This window comes from Miscanthus floridulus, chromosome 4, assembly GCF_019320115.1.
Source record: "Miscanthus floridulus cultivar M001 chromosome 4, ASM1932011v1, whole genome shotgun sequence".
Classification (NCBI taxonomy): domain Eukaryota; kingdom Viridiplantae; phylum Streptophyta; class Magnoliopsida; order Poales; family Poaceae; genus Miscanthus; species Miscanthus floridulus.
Window position 1 is genome coordinate 102,538,761 of NC_089583.1, and position 21,154 is coordinate 102,559,914.

The following is a 21,154-nucleotide window of genomic DNA, read 5'->3' on the forward strand; positions in this document are numbered from 1 at the left end:
GCCACGGTAAATCGATTTACCGTGACGGGCATTTTATAAAGCCCGCTTTAAAAAATAAGGCCCAAACTCTCAGCCCAGAAGAAGCCCATCTCAGCTTTTCTACTGGGCTCGTATATAAGTGGCACTTCACTTGTGAACCCTAGCCTCACTCCACATCCCCAGCCGCCTCCCTCTCTCATCCCCGACTCATGCGACCGCGCGCCTCCTCCTCTCTTCCCTCCGCCGTGCGCCACCCCGCGACGGCGGCTCCCGGGTGCTCGCGCGGCGGTGGCCCTCCGAGCTCGCACGCGGTGGCGACCCTCGGAGCTCAAGCGCTCCCTCCTTCTCTTCCTCTCTCCCTCCCTCGTCAGCGGGGGAGGCCCCCACGGCGTGGATCCACGACGGGGGAAACGCAAGGAGGCGGTCATGGCGTGGTTTCACGGCTGCGCAAGAAGGTGGTGCCAGCCCGGATCCACGGTGGTTTCCGGCGCAAGGTGGCGGCGGCTTCTCTCCTTCGAGGTTCGTAGACAGAGGTCTAGATCCGGAGGTCGAGGAGGTCCAGATCCCCGGCCGTCTCCCTCTTCCTCTCTTCAATCTCCCTCACTCGTCCCTCTCTCCTCTTTGTAGATCGGGCCACGGCGGGTCCGGATCCGGCGGCGTCGCTCCTCCTGGTGGCGGATCCAGGGGTGGATCGACCGGATCCGGTGGTGGATCGTCCGGCGGGGGCGACGACGGCGCTGCAGCCCTGGATGGGCTCGACGAGCCTGTGGATGGGCTTGGCGGGCCTGTCCAGGGTTTTTTCTCTTTTTTTTTGTTTTTTCGGAATGATTTACCGTGGCGGACATTCTTAGTTGCCCGCCGTGGTAAATCGATTAACCGCGGCGGGCAAAGGTGCCCGCCGCGGCAAGGCCACGATTTACCGTGACCTTCTCGCCGCGGCGGACGCCTTTGCCCGCCGCGGAAAAGCAAAAACGACCGCCGCGCAAAAGCATTCTGTAGTAGTGATAGCTAGCTCCTAGTATTCACTGCCAAACATGTATGTTGCTAATATAACAACAACGACTCAAAAATATAACAACAACGCTGGTTGGAGTTGTCTGATCATTATATTGTAGTGCACTAGTTCCTTGACAAAGAACTTGCCAGTGGAGGTGATGTTGTACTGCCACGGTGAGGGGCCGCACACGCCACACAAGTTTACACCGATCAATACTACACAATGGCTGCAAAGTGACCGATCAATACTACACTATGGCTCGTTTCTGTACATGAGTTCAGATAGCATTTGCTGGGACGTCTGGTTGATGCAAAGATGAATAGGAATCACTACTGCGGGTGTGCCCTTGTGAAGTGAGCGTGAGCCCCTGTTGGCCTGTTCCCTGCGCATGTATTTGGTCGTTCCTTCCTCTTTCAGTTCACAAACTGAATAAAGCTGAACAGCCATTGTATCAGTTACATCGGGATCAAATATCTCATGTTGGCTGGCACTTCAATGCAGTTGAGACGGCGGCTTTGTCTTCACAAGACGGATCTGGGCAGATCATGGCCTCCAGGGACGGACGAAGGGGCTCATAATCGGCTAGTTGAAAGCAAGCCTTGTACTTGTTGAACCATGATAATTTCTGAATTGCACACATTATGTAAAGTGCTTTGGGTTGATAAATCAAACAAAACTTTCAATGCATAGTGTCATTGTGTTCTTTCATAGGATGGTCATAACATTTGATGTGTAACGCACAGGATTGGAGGATCATCGAATCAAATGAAACTTTTTGCCTCCAGCGCCGGTGTGGAACAGGTCCTTTTTACAGCTTGGTTGGCTCCACCCCAAATCCCCAATTCACCTCAATTCATGCAGGTTGAGAGGGACTGAGGTGGAAAATTAGTTCATTTTAATTTCTATCCTAATCTATCACAATCTATGTGGATTAGAGTGCATCCAAAGAAATTCTTAATATTCCTCCTCCCCACCATCAATGTGAGTACGTATATGCTGTGAAGTCTACAAAAAAAAAAAATTGTTATCTGTGAGTGAGCGAGCGAGCTACACGGAGCAGCGCAGACAACTTGCAGACGAAAGACAAAAAAGGGATGGAGCATTTCAACTTTGGTTGATCTTTGATTGGCACCAAATTTGGTAGAGTTTTTCTACACTACAAGGGTACTTCGACTCTGGGTAATTATATTAAGCTTATTTGAGAGCTGGCTGATTAGTTCGTCGAGAAAGAGGGGGGTTCGAGATGTACTTTTTTTTTAAAAAAAAACAACAACAAGTACGTGACGGTGCTTATTTCATTGATAAGCGGGTATTAGAAAAAGACAAAATAGTTCTTTTAAATAAAAAAATTACATTTACATAAACAAAGTTGTTAGATGTTGTGCACCTGTAATCGCTCAAGTTCGTCCTATCAAAAAAAAAAAAATCGCTCAAGTTCGTGCTTCCTCCTTTATCTTGCTCAAGAGCTAGCACATGTGCGGGCGCCAACTCCATTTGAAGGATTCAAGATGTTCTGAGAACAAGCAACTAGTACGTAGGAGGTTATTGTCTTTGGTGGTGAAATGGTGCCAAATCTTATCCAGAGCTAGCAACTCAAACATTGCAAAATATATGCCGAGCCCGAGACCTGAGTGGACAAATGGCATGAAACGGACGCAAATTCGAAGTGTGTACAAACTACTACTACATTGCTCTACTGGGCCAGCACGTTTTTCCTGGGCCGTGCCCCTGCTCCAGGCCGGCCCCAGAAAAGCCCGGACAGCCTTCGTCTATGCCGTTGCGTTGCCTACGTACAGCCGGCGACCATGCCGTTCCGGGGGGTTTCGTTGCGCGCGCGTTACTGCCGCCATGCGCTGTCACCCACCCACTCCCCCACTCCCCGGCCGTGACCGTGAGGGGAGCCTACTGTTCCGTAGAGGCCGCGTTACCCTCTTCCCCTCCCTCTCCCCTCCCTACAAAAAGGAGACGACGTGTCCGTCCCTGGCCATCACCAGTTCACCGCTCCACTCCACTACCGCCGCCACCCCCACAGGCCACAACACGACTGTCGCCCCGGCCGTAGGGGAGGGAGAGCAGGAGGAAGCGAGCGAGCAACCCACCGGCGGAGATGCAGATCTTCGTGAAGACGCTGACGGGGAAGACCATCACGCTGGAGGTCGAGAGCGGCGACACCATCGCCAACGTCAAGGCCAAGATTCAGGACAAGGAGGGTAAACTAGCAGCAAAGTCGAAAGCTTGCTCCTTTTAGCGTCTCCTATCCGCTGCTCCAAAGTCGAAAGCTTGCTCCTTTCTGTGGTCTCGATGTGTTCTTGAGCCAGTTACTTGATCATCGATGTGCATGTCAGCATGTGGTTGGGTTGATCGCGCCCTCGTCTCTCTGTCTCTCTTCGGTGTTCCGTTTGTGTGACTACGCGGGCTGCAACTTCCACCATTTAATGCTTGAAAGTTTGATCTTTTTTCATATGTTTATTACTTTCCCTTGCACGCTTTGGAATTTCACATGTTCTGGGTTTACTGATCGTGCGCCGTGTCCGATCCTGATGATTTTGGGTTAGAACAGAGCACTTTGATGTTTCGATCTGCTTAGATTAAACTCAAAAACAAAACTTTCTTTTTGATCCGGTCAAGCACAGCGCTTGGTTGCGTTTTTGAGTTATTACTTTACTAATAATCTGTGAGAGGTAGCAGTTGGGGTACGAGAGGAGTTGGCAGATACAGAGGAGGAAGAAGAAGAATATAGGCAGATGAATGATTTAGTTCGAGTTTTCTCAGTCTGTTACAATCGTGATGCCCTCCTTCCTGGAGTTCTGTTTTCCTTTATACCGATACAGAGAACATGCCTCTTTACGCACGCAGGCGGAATCAGACAGCCCAATCCCTTCCGGTGTATTTTGGGTTCTCCTTCCTGGGCCTTGGCTTGTCGGCCCGAAGCTTCGAGATCTCCTGGCCCGTCTTGCTCGTAGGCTCTTCTGAGGTTGCACCTGGTAGCTGAGTACTGACATTCCCCCTTCCTTTGGTCGCTGCTTGCCCCCAAGCAGTGGATCTTGGAAACTCCTGTCGAAGGGCTTCATAATCCTCCCAAGTGGCGAGTTCCAAAGGCAAGTTGTTCCATTTAACCAGCACTTGAGACACACGAACAGCATCGCGAACCACCGAGCGAGTCTGCAATATCTTCTCTGGAGAAAGATGTAATGCAAAATCAGTTGGGAGAGTAGGTACCACCTGATGAGATGCACCCACGGCCTTCTTGAGTTGAGAAACGTGGAAGACCGGATGAAGCAATGAATGAGCAGGTAACTCCAACTTATAAGCCACAGACCCAACACGAGCTAAGATACGGAAGGGGCCGAAGAAACGGAAGGCCAACTTCTGATGAGCACGGGGAGCAAGAGAAGACTGCACATATGGTTGGAGCGTACACCAGCTCATCCACGGCGAACGAGCGTTCGGAGCGGTGAAGATCAGCGTGTTTCTTCATACGCTGCTTGGCTCGATTGAGATGATGTTTAAGGAGCTGGTCCATCCAGTCACGACCAGAAACCCACTGAATCACTTCTTCAGTAGCTGTGGAGCCCAGAGCAACAGGAAGCAAGCGAGGCGAGTAACCATATAATGCTTCAAATGGAGTTCGTCCAGTAGCAGAATGAGTGCAGGTGTTGTACCAAAACTCAGCAGCAGTAAGCCAAGAACTCCATTTTCTGGGACAAGCATGAACAAAGCAACGTAAATATGTCTCGAGGCACTGATTGACTCGTTCAGTCTGCCCGTCGGACTGCGGATGATAGGCTGAGCTATGACAGAGCTTAACATCAGCCAATTTAAACAATTCAGACCAAAAGTGACTAGTGAAGATCCTGTCACGATCAGACCAGGCAACTTGGAACGGTCGGGCTTGGATTGCTGACAGACCGAGCAGGTTTGTACAAACTGATGAACAGCCATCTTCATTCCTTTCCACGCGAAACAGCGCTTGAGGCGACGAAAGGTCACAGGTGCACCAGAATGGCCACCCCAGGCACTGGCATGGAATTCCGACAACAGACGCTGCTGCAGAGAAACATCATGGCCAACCCAAATGCGAGAGCGATAGCGAAGGACCCTAGACTGGAGGGTGTAATTGGGCACTGCGGCTGGATCCAAAGCCAATTTAGCAATCATAGACTGAGCTGAGGAATCCTGAGCATAGCTAGCCACCACGGCTGATATCCACGATGGGACGAAAGTAGATACTGCCGCACACGACGCCATTGGAGCTGGGTGCCGTGACAGAGCATCTGCTGCCCGATTATCAGAGCCAGGACGGTAAACAATGCGGTATTGAAGACCAAGGAGCTTGGAGAAGACACGCTGTTGCCAGTAAGTATGCAATCGTTGGTCAGACAACTGAGTCAGACTCTTCTGATTGGTGAGAATCACAAATTCTTGAAATTGCAAATAAGGTCGCCAGGCTTGGACTGCCAATAAGATGGCCATGAACTCTTTCTCATAAGTAGAGAGGCCGCGAGACTTCGGCCCTAATGCCTTGCTCATAAATGCAATTGGATGGCCCTCCTGCATTAAGACAGCACCAACACCAGCCTCAGATGCATCAGTTTCAATAGCAAATGGTTTGGAGAAGTCAGGCAATGACAAAACTGGTGACTGACAGAGAGCGTCTTTCAATGTCTGAAAGGCAACAACATGATCTTGAGTCCACACAAACAAGGAGTGTTTCCTGAGTAATGCAGTCAGTGGCTTGGAGATAATACCAAAGTGGCGGACAAACCGGCGATAATAGCCAGCTAGTCCCAGAAATGATCGAAGTTCCTTGACAGAAGAAGGAGTCGGCCAATTTGCAATAGCTGTCAGCTTAGAAGGGTCTGTGCCCACACCCGCACCACTGATGATGTGCCCCAGATAGGAAATAGACGTCTGAGCAAATACACATTTGGATAACTTCAAGTGCCACTGATCCTTAGTAAGCAGCTGAAAGACAATTCTTACATGTTGGAGGTGCTCCTCCAAACTCTTACTGTATATCAAAATGTCATCGAAAAAGACCAGTGCAAACTTCCTAAGACAAGGGTGCAAAGTAGTGTTCATGGCACCTTGAAAGGTTCCAAGAGCTCCTGTCAGGCCAAATGACATCACTCTGAACTCAAATTGGCCAAAATGTGTCTGGAAGGCAGTCTTGAATTCTTCACCGTCTTTCATGCGGATTTGATGGAACCCTGCCTGCAAATCCAGAGTAGTGAAATAAGAAGCACCCGCCAGTTCATCTAACAGCTCTTCAATAATAGGCACTGGATACTTAGTTTTAGCAGTAATAGCGTTGAGCTGTCGATAATCAATGCAAAACCGCCATGTGGAATCCTTTTTCTTCACAAGTAAAACGGGAGAAGCAAAGGCACTAGAACTTGGCTGTATAATCCCTTGTTGCAGCATCTCATTTACTTGTTTTTCTATTTCAGATTTGAGGATGGGAGCATATCTGTATGGCCGTACAAAAACAGGTTGAGCACCAGCAAGCAGTGGGATAGTGTGGTCGCAGTTCCTGCTAGGAGGTAATCCTAATGGTGGGGTAAATAAATGAGCAAACTCATCCAACAATGGTTGAACCACAGGACTGACAGAAGAATGTTGAGGCTGAAGAGTTTCTAGCACTATGGACAACTGCAGAACAGAACCTGCGGGAAGAGCGGCCATATTACCCCAAAGATAGACAGACTTATCCTGATATGGAATGCAAATCCACTGTTGACTCCAATCCACTTGCATAGGACTGAAATGGGACATCCAATCAAGGCCTAGAATCATATCATAAGAGCTCAGAGGCAACAATTTCAAATCAGTGGTGAAGGAATAGCCTTGTACCGACCAACTAGCAGCAGGAATGTGGGAATCACAAGTGAGCACTGCCCCATTAGCTACCTGAACTGTTACTGCAGGAGATAACGACTGGACACCAGAGAGGGAACTAGCCAAAGCCATACTGACAAAAGAATGAGAACTACCAGAATCAAGTAAAATAGATAATGGATTGCCTTGAATATCACCAGATAAACAGAAGGTCTTGGTGGAATGAGCACCCACGACAGCAGCAACAGATAGATGCATCATAAGTTGAGCAGCAGTAGGAGCAGTAGGACCTGAGTCATCAGCAGGAATGTCTTCTTCAGGAAAAAGGTCCAGGAGCTCTTGGACGAGATGGAGCTGAACTGCTGCAGAACAGCGATGGTCGCGACTCCATTTGGCCCCACAGCGAAAACATAAGCCCTGGGCACGGCGTGCAGCACGCAGGGACTGAAACTTCTCATCAATGGTGGAAGAGGAAACGGGCCCAGAGCGTTTGCCGTCCATAGCATCAGTACGGGGTGGTGGAATAGGTAGTGGTACTCCACCATGCCACGCCGTCTTCTGGGTAGGCACCGCATCAGAACGCCTGAATACCCTCTTGGAGACACCCAGCGCCTCTTCCTACAATTCAGCCAAAACGCAGGCAGCATCGAGAGTAGACGGCTTGTGGACAAGCAAAACAGCTTTAATATCATCACGTAATCCATCAATGAATCGTTGAACATAGTATAGTGGGTCTGGGTGTTTAGCATAGGCTTTGAGTTCATCTACCAAACTGACGAACTGCTCAATATAATCGGCGACTGCACCATTCTGACGAATGCGGAACAGACGACGCAAAAGCAATTCATGCTCATCGCGGCCAAAACGAGAGAGCAACTGAGCACAAAACACATCCCACTCTATGGACTCAAGGTCATCTTCAATTGAAGAGAGCCAACGCTTGGCGGGGCCATGAAAATGCATAGTGGCAGCCGACACCCAGACAACAGACTCAACACGGTATAGGCGGAAATAGTGTATGGCTTGCTTAATCCATAGCTTCGGATGTTCCCCTTTGAACCGAGGAAAATCAAACTTAGGAAGTTTGCCTGTGTGATCCCCCCTAGAACCTCCCTGGTACCCAGACTCAAAATGGTGACTCGGTGGAGGGTGTGGTGGATGGGCTATCGGTAAAGGCAAAGGGAAAGGGGAGTGGCTAGACGACATACCCTTGGCATGTGGTGGCAACAGAGTGGTGACCACTCCGAAGCCACCCTGGTTGACGCGGTGCCCGTTGGGCTGGTTGGCTGCATATCCCGCAGATGGGCGTGGGGCAGCCTCGAAGCCACCATGCGGAACAAGAGTGTTCGGCAGAGTCGGCAGCTCCGGCTTGTAGTTCGGCGATGGAGGAGCCGTGCGGAACGTCGGGGACGGCGGTGAAGACTTGAGCGCAGGCGAACGCATGGGGTTGTTGGTGAAGATGGCCGCACTCGACGGGGCAGGGGCGGACGAGGACTTGGCGACAAGCACGGACGGCATGGAGCCATGAAGACCAGGAGTAGTGCTCGGCCCATCCACCATGGATCTCTCCATGAACTTGGAGATCTTCCCGACCTCCAGCTTGAGGGACGCCAGGCGGTTCACCTCGACCCGCAAATCGTCGATGAGGCCGTCGACTCCCGAGCGCCATTCGTCGAACACCTTGGCTGCGTTCTCCAGCGCGTCGAGGCGAGTCGATGAAGAACTCGCGGTACCGTCGATCTGCTTCTCTAGGTCGTCGAAGCGGCGGTCGATGCTGTCGAAGCGAGTGCCGAAACGGCGATCCATCTCATCGAGCAACAGCTTCTGAGTGGGATCCATCACGCCGAACTTCTTCTGGCGACGGGTGAAATGGTCGTGAGAGGCGGCGGACGGGGGATCCAGATCGGCGATTCACACCACAAGTCGCGACTCCGGGATCGGAATTATGGAATCCCCAACTCCAGCTGCAGATCACAGGCTCGAATCGGGGTTAGACCGACCAAAATCGTTGGAGTACGAGCAACCGATGGGGATGAGGGAATCGAGCGACCGGACAGTGCCGAGGATCGAAGGAATCTGATACCAAATGTGAGAGGTAGCAGTTGGGGTACGAGAGGAGTTGGCAGATACAGAGGAGGAAGAAGAAGAATATAGGCAGATGAATGATTTAGTTCGAGTTTTCTCAGTCTGTTACAATCGTGATGCCCTCCTTCCTGGAGTTCTGTTTTCCTTTATACCGATATAGAGGACATGCCTCTTTACGCACGTAGGCGGAATCAGACAGCCCAATCCCTTCCGGTGTATTTTGGGTTCTCCTTCCTGGGCCTTGGCTTGTCGGCCTGAAGCTTCGAGATCTCCTGGCCCGTCTTGCTCGTAGGCTCTTCTGAGGTTGCACCTGGTAGCTGAGTACTGACATTCCCCCTTCCTTTGGTCGCTGCTTGCCCCCAAGCAGTGGATCTTGGAAACTCCTGTCGAAGGGCTTCATAATCCTCCCAAGTGGCGAGTTCCAAAGGCAAGTTGTTCCATTTAACCAGCACTTGAGACACACGAACAGCATCGCGAACCACCGAGCGAGTCTGCAATATCTTCTCTGGAGAAAGATGTAATGCAAAATCAGTTGGGAGAGTAGGTACCACCTGATGAGATGCACCCACGGCCTTCTTGAGTTGAGAAACGTGGAAGACCGGATGAAGCAATGAATGAGCAGGTAACTCCAACTTATAAGCCACAGACCCAACACGAGCTAAGATACGGAAGGGGCCGAAGAAACGGAAGGCCAACTTATGATGAGCACGGGGAGCAAGAGAAGACTGCACATATGGTTGAAGCGTACACCAGCTCATCCACGGCGAACGAGCGTTCGGAGCGGTGAAGATCAGCGTGTTTCTTCATACGCTGCTTGGCTCGATTGAGATGATGTTTAAGGAGCTGGTCCATCCAGTCACGACCAGAAACCCACTGAATCACTTCTTCAGTAGCTGTGGAGCCCAGAGAAACAGGAAGCAAGCGAGGCGAGTAACCATATAATGCTTCAAATGGAGTTCGTCCAGTAGCAGAATGAGTGCAGGTGTTGTACCAAAACTCAGCAGCAGTAAGCCAAGAACTCCATTTTCTAGGACAAGCATGAACAAAGCAACGTAAATATGTCTCGAGGCACTGATTGACTCGTTCAGTCTGCCCGTCGGACTGCGGATGATAGGCTGAGCTATGACAGAGCTTAACATCAGCCAATTTAAACAATTCAGACCAAAAGTGACTAGTGAAGATCCTGTCACGATCAGACCAGGCAACTTGGAACGGTCGGGCTTGGATTGCTGACAGACCGAGCAGGTTTGTACAAACTGATGAACAGCCATCTTCATTCCTTTCCATGCGAAACAGCGCTTGAGGCGACGAAAGGTCACAGGTGCACCAGAATGGCCACCCCAGGCACTGGCATGGAATTCCGACAACAGACGCTGCTGCAGAGAAACATCATGGCCAACCCAAATGCGAGAGCGATAGCGAAGGACCCCAAACTGGAGGGTGTAATTGGGCACTGCGGCTGGATCCAAAGCCAATTTAGCAATCATAGACTGAGCTGAGGAATCCTGAGCATAGCTAGCCACCACGGCTGATATCCACAATGGGACCAAAGTAGATACTGCCGCACACGACGCCATTGGAGCTGGGTGCCGTGACAGAGCATCTGCTACCCGATTATCAGAGCCAGGACGGTAAACAATGCGGTATTGAAGACCAAGGAGCTTGGAGAAGACACGCTGTTGCCAGTAAGTATGCAATCGTTGGTCAGACAGCTGAGTCAGACTCTTCTGATCGGTGAGAATCACAAATTCTTGAAATTGCAAATAAGGTCGCCAGGCTTGGACTGCCAATAAGATGGCCATGAACTCTTTCTCATAAGTAAAGAGGCCGCGAGACTTCGGCCCTAATGCCTTGCTCATAAATGCAATTGGATGGCCCTCCTGCATTAAGACAGCACCAACACCAGCCTCAGATGCATCAGTTTCAATAGCAAATGGTTTGGAGAGGTCAGGCAATGACAAAACTGGTGACTGACAGAGAGCATCTTTCAATGTCTGAAAGGCAACAACATGATCTTGAGTCCACACAAACAAGGAGTGTTTCCTGAGTAATGCAGTCAGTGGCTTGGAGATAATACCAAAGTGGCGGACAAACCGGCGATAATAGCCAGCTAGTCCCAGAAATGATCGAAGTTCCTTGACAGAAGAAGGAGTCGGCCAATTTGCAATAGCTGTCAGCTTAGAAGGGTCTGTGCCCACACCTGCACCACTGATGATGTGCCCCAGATAGGAAATAGACGTCTGAGCAAATACACATTTGGATAACTTCAAGTGCCACTGATCCTTAGTAAGCAGCTGAAAGACAATTCTTACATGTTGGAGGTGCTCCTCCAAACTCTTACTGTATATCAAAATGTCATCGAAAAAGACAAGTGCAAACTTCCTAAGACAAGGGTGCAAAGTAGTGTTCATGGCACCTTGAAAGGTTCCAGGAGCTCCTGTCAGGCCAAATGACATCACTCTGAACTCAAATTGGCCAAAATGTGTCTGGAAGGCAGTCTTGAATTCTTCACCGTCTTTCATGCGGATTTGATGGAACCCTGCCTGCAAATCCAGAGTAGTGAAATAAGAAGCACCCACCAGTTCATCTAACAGCTCTTCAATAATAGGCACTGGATACTTAGTTTTAGCAGTAATAGCGTTGAGCTGTCGATAATCAATGCAAAACCGCCATGTGGAATCCTTTTTCTTCACAAGTAAAACGGGAGAAGCAAAGGCACTAGAACTTGGCTGTATAATCCCTTGTTGCAGCATCTCATTTACTTGTTTTTCTATTTCAGATTTGAGGATGGGAGCATATCTGTATGGCCGTACAAAAACAGGTTGAGCACCAGCAAGCAGTGGGATAGTGTGGTCGCAGTTCCTGCTAGGAGGTAATCCTAATGGTGGGGTAAATAAATGAGCAAACTCATCCAACAATGGTTGAACCACAGGACTGACACAAGAATGTTGAGGCTGAAGAGTTTCCAGCACTATGGACAACTGCAGAACAGAACCTGCGGGAAGAGCGGCCATATTACCCCAAAGATAGACAGACTTATCCTGATATGGAATGCAAATCCACTGTTGACTCCAATCCACTTGCATAGGACTGAAATGGGACATCCAATCAAGGCCTAGAATCATATCATAAGAGCTCAGAGGCAACAATTTCAAATCAGTGGTGAAGGAATAGCCTTGTACCGACCAACTAGCAGCAGGAATGTGGGAATCACAAGTGAGCACTGCCCCATTAGCTACCTGAACTGTTACTGCAGGAGATAACGACTGGACACCAGAGAGGGAACTAGCCAAAGCCATACTGACAAAAGAATGAGAACTACCAGAATCAAGTAAAATAGACAATGGATTGCCTTGAATATCACCAGATAAACAGAAGGTCTTGGTGGAATGAGCACCCGCGACAGCAGCAACAGATAGATGCATCATAAGTTGAGCAGCAGTAGGAGCAGTAGGACCTGAGTCATCAGCAGGAATGTCTTCTTCAGGAAAAAGGTCCAGGAGCTCTTGGACGAGATGGAGCTGAACTGCTGCAGAACAGCGATGGTCGCGACTCCATTTGGCCCCACAGCGAAAACATAAGCCCTGGGCACGGCGTGCAGCACGCAGGGACTGAAACTTCTCATCAATGGTGGAAGAGGAAACGGGCCCAGAGCGTTTGCCGTCCACAGCATCAGTACGGGGTGGTGGAATAGGTAGTGGTACTCCACCATGCCACACCGTCTTCTGGGTAGGCACCGCATCAGAACGCCTGAATACCCTCTTGGAGACACCCAGCGCCTCTTCCTACAATTCAGCCAAAACGCAGGCAGCATCGAGAGTAGACGGCTTGTGGACAAGCAAAACAGCTTTAATATCATCACGTAATCCATCAATGAATCGTTGAACATAGTATAGTGGGTCTGGGTGTTTAGCATAGGCTTTGAGTTCATCTACCAAACTGACGAACTGCTCAATATAATCGGCGACTGCACCATTCTGACGAATGCGGAACAGACGACGCAAAAGCAATTCATGCTCATCGCGGCCAAAACGAGAGAGCAACTGAGCACAAAACACATCCCACTCTATGGACTCAAGGTCATCTTCAATTGAAGAGAGCCAACGCTTGGCGGGGCCATGAAAATGCATAGTGGCAGCCGACACCCAGACAACAGACTCAACACGGTATAGGCGGAAATAGTGTATGGCTTGCTTAATCCATAGCTTCGGATGTTCCCCTTCGAACCGAGGAAAATCAAACTTAGGAAGTTTGCCTGTGTGATCCCCCCTAGAACCTCCCTGGTACCCAGACTCAAAATGGTGACTCGGTGGAGGGTGTGGTGGACGGGCTATCGGTAAAGGCAAAGGGAAAGGGGAGTGGCTAGACGACATACCCTTGGCATGTGGTGGCAACAGAGTGGTGACCACTCCGAAGCCACCCTGGTTGACGCGGTGCCCGTTGGGCTGGTTGGCTGCATATCCCGCAGATGGGCGCGGGGCAGCCTCGAAGCCACCATGCGGAACAAGAGTGTTCGGCAGAGTCGGCAGCTCCGGCTTGTAGTTCGGCGATGGAGGAGCCGTGCGGAACGTCGGGGACGGCGGTGAAGACTTGAGCGCAGGCGAACGCATGGGGTTGTTGGTGAAGACGGCCGCACTCGGCGGGGCAGGGGCGGACGAGGACTTGGCGACAAGCACGGACGGCATGGAGCCATGAAGACCAGGAGTAGTGCTCGGCCCATCCACCATGGATCTCTCCATGAACTTGGAGATCTTCCCGACCTCCAGCTTGAGGGACGCCAGGCGGTTCACCTCGACCCGCAAATCGTCGATGAGGCCGTCGACTCCCGGGCGCCATTCGTCGAACACCTTGGCTGCGTTCTCCAGCGCGTCGAGGCGAGTCGATGAAGAACTCGCGGTACCGTCGATCTGCTTCTCCAGGTCGTCGAAGCGGCGGTCGATGCTGTCGAAGCGAGTGCCGAAACGGCGATCCATCTCATCGAGCAACAGCTTCTGAGTGGGATCCATCACGCCGAACTTCTTCTGGCGACGGGTGAAATGGTCGTGAGAGGCGGCGGACGGGGGATCCAGATCGGCGATTCACACCACAAGTCGCGACTCCGGGATCGGAATTATGGAATCCCCAACTCCAGCTGCAGATCACAGGCTCGAATCGGGGTTAGACCGACCAAAATCGTTGGAGTACGAGCAACCGATGGGGATGAGGGAATTGAGCGACCGGACAGTGCCGAGGATCGAAGGAATCTGATACCAAATGTGAGAGGTAGCAGTTGGGGTACGAGAGGAGTTGGCAGATACAGAGGAGGAAGAAGAAGAATATAGGCAGATGAATGATTTAGTTCGAGTTTTCTCAGTCTGTTACAATCGTGATGCCCTCCTTCCTGGAGTTCTGTTTTCCTTTATACCGATACAGAGGACATGCCTCTTTACGCACGCAGGCGGAATCAGACAGCCCAATCCCTTCCGGTGTATTTTGGGTTCTCCTTCCTGGGCCTTGGCTTGTCGGCCCGAAGCTTCGAGATCTCCTGGCCCGTCTTGCTCGTAGGCTCTTCTGAGGTTGCACCTGGTAGCTGAGTACTGACATAATCTTTGCGCTTCTTGGGGTTAATATAGTCGGGGGTGGCATGGTCGGATTCTTGGCAACTCCACAGCTTATTTGAACTGATCAGAACCCTGTTTCCAACCTCGGATTTTGATCTATGTAGCGAACTAACCGGTCATGGAAACTGTTGTTTAACCAATTTATTTGCAGGCATCCCGCCGGACCAGCAGCGGCTCATCTTCGCCGGGAAGCAGCTGGATGACGACCGCACCCTGGCCGACTACAGCATCCAGAAGGAGTCCACGCTGCACCTGGTGCTCCGCCTCCGCGGCGGCGGCAGGGGCGGCTACCCCCTCATGAGCGTCCCGTTGGACCTCATCAACCTTGCCCGCAAGCACAATGAGAGCAAGATGATCTGCCGCAAGTACGTACCGAGGCCTTAATTCTGCTAACTCTACTGATCTCTTCTGTATGTAAATGTTATAATTTCGCGTACAGTATGTGTGGTGGCTGCGTTGTCTTGTTAGATCGAGGTAACTGAACGTCTGAACCCAAGTGGTCGCTCTCTGTTTCCATGTATATGGTCCGGTACTCCGGTCCTCTGTGTTCACTGCATGCAAATGAAGTAAATGTAATGAGATTGATGCAATGATATGTATGATATGATGTGCAAAATGGAGCTCAATACATGCCCTTTGATTCTGGCTTGTTTGTTTCAGTTAGATAGTTGATCTCATTACACAGCCACGCCTTGTTTGTATAGTTATTGTCAAATCTAATGATGAATCATAAGACATGCACAACTGCCTCTAGTTAAACACAGTAAATTTATCTATTCACTATTTTATTACCATTTATACATGTTTCTTCATTTACTAAGTTTTGCGTTGTTTACTCTTTTGTTATTATGTCTATGTTTTCATTAGCACTTGAGGATTTGTGCCTCTTCAGCTTCTTTCTTTAGCTTAAAACTGTGCCTGTAATGTCTTCGCAGGTGCTATGCGCGCCTTCCCCCTAGGTCCAAAAACTGCCGCAAGAAGAAGTGTGGCCGCAGCAACGAGGTAATTAAGCCTTGTTTTCCCCTGCCATCCAAGTGTTCTATAAGTACACCAACATTATTAATGTTCTTAGATTTGCTCTTCTACTTTAATACAATGATGCACAAATCTTTTGTGTACTCGAGAAAAAAAAATGTTCTTGGTTTTGTTGCATCGCCCATGCTATGATCTCAGTCATCATATGATGCTGGTGTAAGAGTGGATATAAAATGGCATCACTGTGTTCAAGTTATATCAATAGCATTGTAGCAGTTTAGATGTCAATGGAATCCAAGCTCATTTATTTTCATGTAATGCTTGTTCTAGTTTCTTAATTACTCTATATAAATCTACTCTTTTGAACCATGTCCTGTTTTAGAACAATTTGTTGAACCATACAGTGTAGTGATTTTTTTGTTCATTCTTTGATTTTCCCTCTAATATTACTTTTCAGCTGAGGTCAAAGAAGAAGTTCATCTCCAAGTTTACCATGTGAGCTTTGGAAAGCGACATTCTGGAGTGCCATCTGAAAGCGTCATGTATCAGTTGTTGAATCACCTTGTCAAAACATTTCTATCATGGGTGTTAGTTGTCCTACCTTAAGTTCCTATCTACGTGTTGAACATTAAATACTCCATGCTGTTTCAGCGCGTGCAGTGGCATGCCTAAGAAATGCTAGTGGCTGGAGGTTGGAATCTTTTTCACTGTCTGAATCCTTTGAGTTGTTCAGTTTGGAAGAAGAGGTGGATACTAATGGCATCTTATCAATATGCTCGTCTCTTGTGTGAATTGCAGATGCATGATCGGGGATAGTCACTTGTTAGTGATGAACTCGCTAACATTAGCACCATTTTGTTACTGATTTGTGACAAAACTGAAGTAGTATAATAGTAAATGGAGATAAACTTTCCTGTGGGGTTTGAGTCTTGGGTCCTGACTGTTTGGGTAGGACCGTAGGTGTGCGTTTGAAACATGTGATGTGGCCATCGAGTTGTGTTAATTCTAGACTGGCTCTGTTTCATCCATAGGTTTCGTTTTACACTGAATCCTTGATCAGTACTGCAGTAGCAAACTGCCGTGTTAACTGTAGCAGCTGAGAAAAGTTCTTTTGGCTGGATGCTGAAACTTTTGTTATTCTTTCTGAGGACTAGAGTTACTCAGTTTGGAAGAAGAGGGGGGATGGGAATTCGTTGGAGAGTAGCATCTATATGGTTTCTGCTCTCTTGTCTGAAGATGTTTGATCCGGAGCATTCAATCGTTAGATAGCATTTCTAGTGATTGGTGATGAACACAACTAGTATTAGCAACATGATTACTACCGAGGGATGATCTTGCTCATATCATTTGAGTCCTCGCTGTTGAGGTGTTGTGATTCTGGAAAGACAGAAAACAAGGTACATGAATGAAGTTGGGCGTTACCGACTGCTTTCCTCTCCCTCTGCATATGGATGTAATGTAACTGTCTGAGTTGTGTTCTGCACTGTCTATATTTCTGGAGTACATAGGTTTTTTGTTTTACGCTAAATCCTTGACAGCAGAGTAGTAACTTGCTACTATTTTGGATTGTTGGTAGTGGGGACTGATCGAGGTGATTGCAAATATTTTGCCACCCCAGATGAGGTTCAGATGTAGCTTTTGAAGTTTTAATTGGAATATTTGTGCTTGAATAAATGGCATACCCAGTGCAAAAAACTCCCGCTCTGTGCGGGGTCTGGGAAAGGTGTTAGTGGCAAACCTTACCCTCGTCTGTGCAATGCGAGAAGACCGCGACTCGAACCCGAGACCTTCCGGTCACATGCGGTAAGACTCTACCGCTTCCACCAAGCCTGCCCTTCAATATTTGTGCTTGAATGGCTGCAAATTTAGGTTTGAGCTGTGGAGTTTGTGAGTGTCAGATAATTGTTCAATGTGCTGGAGTGCAACAATGAAATAAATGGGCCTCTGAACGTTTAGCCACTGTCATAGCGTACACCATGCAGCTACGTGATCACTGCGATTGCCTGCTGAAGAAGCTCATGTCAATGCGGAGGCCTACAGCAGGACCCTGAGAAGATGAATCCTTCACCTGTGCAGTGTAATTACAACAGTAAAGACACTCTCCTTTCCCTAATTCAATGCCGCATGTAACTGCAACAGGAGAAGAAGCCCTTTAAACACCCCCTGAAGTCTGAACCAGCACACTGTAACTAAAACTCCACTTCCTAATTCGATGTCCACTGTAACTACATATGGGTCTCTTTGGCACGGCTTATGTCGGCTTCGGCTTCATCTATTTTACGCAAATCGAGGTACTGTAGCGTGAAGCCATCTTGTAAGTTGGGGTTAAAATGAACTGAAAGCCGGAAAAAACCAGTTTTTCTGGATTCGCCAGCTTTGGCTTCACCGGTGAAACTATTTTGGATGAGCCGTGTCAAAGGGGGCTTAAAGGGCGAACAAGTTGTCAAGACGGGAAAGAGAGGTCATCAGAGACGCAGGCAAGGAGACCAAGCTGCAGAGTTACCATGATCACCGGACTAAAGCATGAAGAGTCAAAAGGTGAAAGCAATCAATCAGTCGACCACTTTGTTTCAGCAAGCAAGAGATGCAGGCTTGGGACTTGGAACAAAATTCAAGTCCCAGAAAGCAAGGTAAAATGACCATATATTATGCTGCAAAATAAAAAAGAAATCGAACAACAAATTGGCATTTTCCTCATTCGTTTCCTACCCATGTGTCTCATACAGTGCAGCCTCAAAATTACTGGGTTCGGTTCATCATCTAATCCTCGTCTCGTCTCCCGTGGACCATTCCCCAACGAACAGGGAAGTGAACGAACGCTGTCTCCATCCATTGGGACCGCCATGGATTTCTGCAATGCCATTGAGCAGAATGGCATGAAGAAGAAGAACTGATCCGCCCGCCCTCGCCCCAAACGAGGAGCCGGTCGGGTCAGTTGCTGGAGTTGGGGCCGTAGCAGGCGCCGCGGACGGGGTTCCAGAGCCACTGCACGAGGAACCGCCGGCCGTTGACGCCGTTCACGTTGTAGGCGCTGCCATCGGGCGCGCGGGACACGTTCCCGACCAGGCCGCCCGCGCCGCCTCCGTCGCCGTAGACGCCCAGGCACAGGTCCGCGATCTCGGTCGGAGCCGTCGGCGTGTCCCCGGCGTACCACGCGTTCACCAGCGGGTTCGTGGACATCTCCGCCAGCTCGTGCCCCAGCACGATCACCATGCCGTCCACCCCGGCGTCGCCGTTGGGCGGCCGCAGCACCGCCTGGGCTCCCCCGCCGCCGTACTCGGCGGCGGCGGCGAACGGGTACGCGCACTTGCCCGGGCACTGGGTGGCGCTGTTCCCGACCCAGGCGTAGGGCACCGTGACCCCGACCACGGACGCGAAGGTGAAGTAGTGGAAGCCGCAGACGGCGCGGCAGAACTCGTCCACCTGCACGTCGGGGGACGTCAGCACCAGGTAGGCGCCGCTGTAGGGGTCCAGAGGCAGCGGGTCCGGGTACGCGTACACCGCCGACCGGATCACGGACTGCACGTCGATGCGCCGGAGCGACGCGCCGTGGGAGTAGCCCGCGTCGGAGTGCTCCCCGGCGATGGCGAAGGCTCCCGTCACGTTGGCGCCCGTCTGGTCCGCGTACATCCGCGGCGTGCGCGCCCACCAGTCGGAGACGGCCGGGAACGGCGCCGGCGCCGAGAGCGAGGCGAGGAAGTCTCGGAGCACGGCCTGCTCCGCGGCCTCCCACCGCCCGTACCAGATGAGGTAGAGGTTGGTCGGCGACCCGGACACGACGGGGCCCATGTGGTACTGCATGTCCACCAGCTGGTTCCCGTCCACCAGGTAGTCCGCGCGGTACACCGGCGCGCCCCGGACGGCAGCGAGGCTGCTGCTGGAGATGCAGATCGCCGCGGCAGCGGCGGCGGCGAGGAGGAGGGGGGAAGGGTGGCGAGGGAGCAGCCTCCCCATTTCGGTGGGATGCGTGGACTGGAGTGGGGCTGAAAGTGAGTCACCGAGCTGGCAGCTGGGTTTTTGGTGCCTTCTGAGTTTGAACAAACCCTCACGCCTTTTTTTAAAGAAAAAAGAAGTTTCGGGTACAGTATTATAAACAGACCATTGCGTTAAGACAATTAAACATACTATTGCATTAAACAGACTTTGTGTTTAAAATTAAGAGACTAGTAAGTTTCAAGTACATATCTTTTTCGAAAGATCAGTTTCAAGTACATACTGTATCAAATTTAGCGTAGAATATGTACGTCGAGTCCACTGTGCAATCAATAAATTTTCTTTAAAAGAAATGGAGAGACCCAACCTAGAAGTTTCATTTACTGAAAAGATGGAACTTTGGCATCCAAAATCGAATGTTGAGAAAGACTTGAATCAAGGTGGCTTTAATAAATTTCATTAACTCGGTATCCTAAGCTTAAGAGATTTGGCTATAATTTTTGTAATATAAGACAGCATGCATCTACGAGTAAAAAATTGATATGAAATTGCCAAGAAACAGAATCACCACCGTTTCCTATTGAGAAACCAAAATCGATATGAAACTCTTTAGGATGGGATCAAATTGACAAGAGTACAAGACCCGGACTCTCTCTAGAACGTTTTGATCCATAGAAATTACACGGTAATCCATCAACTCATGGTTTACATAGTTAATCTTATCTTGTTTCCCTACTTATGAGATTAAACCAAGTGACAGACCAATCTGATTATCTGAACCAGTGCTGGCTGTAGGAGGACTGGAGGAGGCTTTGATCTTTTCTGGTGCTGGTTGCATCTGGGCCGGGACCACGACCAGGACCAGGACCGACCTCTTGATGTTTGCCACGGACTACTTGTCAACGGTTGCGCGCAGCTCAAGGTTGCACTTATTAGAGTGTCTCCAACGGTAAGAACGTAAATACGAGACCTATTCTGAGTCACGTATAGGAAAATGGTCACGTATCCAAAACCTTTCTTCTCCAACAGCGAACCCAAAAGAAGACTCCTAGTTTTCTCCGTCCGGTGCCGCTTGCTCCTTCGTCTTCGTCTTCCCCACGGCTGGCCACCGAGATGCGAGCTCCGGCGTGAGATCCGGCGAGGCGCGCAGCCCCTTCGCGCGGACGAGCTCCGGCAGCGTCCCTGGCACGGGCCCCTTCGTCCGCCGCCTCGCGAGCGCCACCGCGAGCAAACACCACCGTGGCAACGCTGTCCCCTGCCGCGTCGTCTCGTCTTCCACACCAGTCCACCCTTCCCCGTCCCCTAGCTCGATTCAGCACGTAGCTCAAAGCAGCAGCCCAAGCAGAAGGAAGAAAAGAGCAGCGACCGAGAAGAGAAGCGCCCCGCCGCCGCCGCCGCTCGAGCTCATCCCGTCGCCGGACTTACCGATGGCCATGAGGCACAGGGCACGGTCCTCCCCCACCTCCCCGCTGACCCCGTCCGCCAGCACCAGGTGACCGACCGCCGACCGCCTCATTGCCTTGCCCCCTCTCTCCCTGCTTGCTGGTACTGGCTTCCGAGATTTGAGGCCTCGCGGGTCCCCTTGAGTTTTGTCTGTTGCCAGTTCTCGTTCGTGCGAATTTGTTGGTACCGGTGCTCGCTCCTCGCTGTAGCTAGCTGCCGGGGTGGCAGAATCTCGCGCCTAATTCTTGATTGATTCATTCCGAGCAAAGAGAGGAATCTTCTGGCTTGTTTTGATTTTGTTCTT

The 21,154-nt window shown here is 50.3% G+C and overlaps 2 protein-coding genes across 2 annotated transcripts; one reads left to right on the forward strand and one right to left on the reverse strand.

Moving 5' to 3' along the window:
* Positions 1-2,885: 2,885 nt before the first annotated feature.
* LOC136552381 (ubiquitin-ribosomal protein eL40 fusion protein-like) lies at positions 2,886-16,245 on the forward strand. The gene is made up of 4 exons (XM_066543927.1): positions 2,886-3,186; positions 14,651-14,864; positions 15,435-15,501; positions 15,932-16,245. Exons 1-4 carry the CDS (start codon positions 3,084-3,086, stop codon positions 15,971-15,973), a joined length of 426 nt encoding a protein of 141 aa, XP_066400024.1. The 5' UTR covers positions 2,886-3,083; the 3' UTR covers positions 15,974-16,245.
* Positions 16,246-18,037: 1,792 nt separating this feature from the next.
* Positions 18,038-19,451, reverse strand: LOC136552382 (protein EXORDIUM-like 7). Its single transcript, XM_066543928.1, has one exon. It carries the CDS (start codon positions 19,426-19,428, stop codon positions 18,406-18,408), a length of 1,023 nt encoding a protein of 340 aa, XP_066400025.1. The 5' UTR covers positions 19,429-19,451; the 3' UTR covers positions 18,038-18,405.
* Between the last annotated feature and the right edge of the window lie 1,703 nt (positions 19,452-21,154).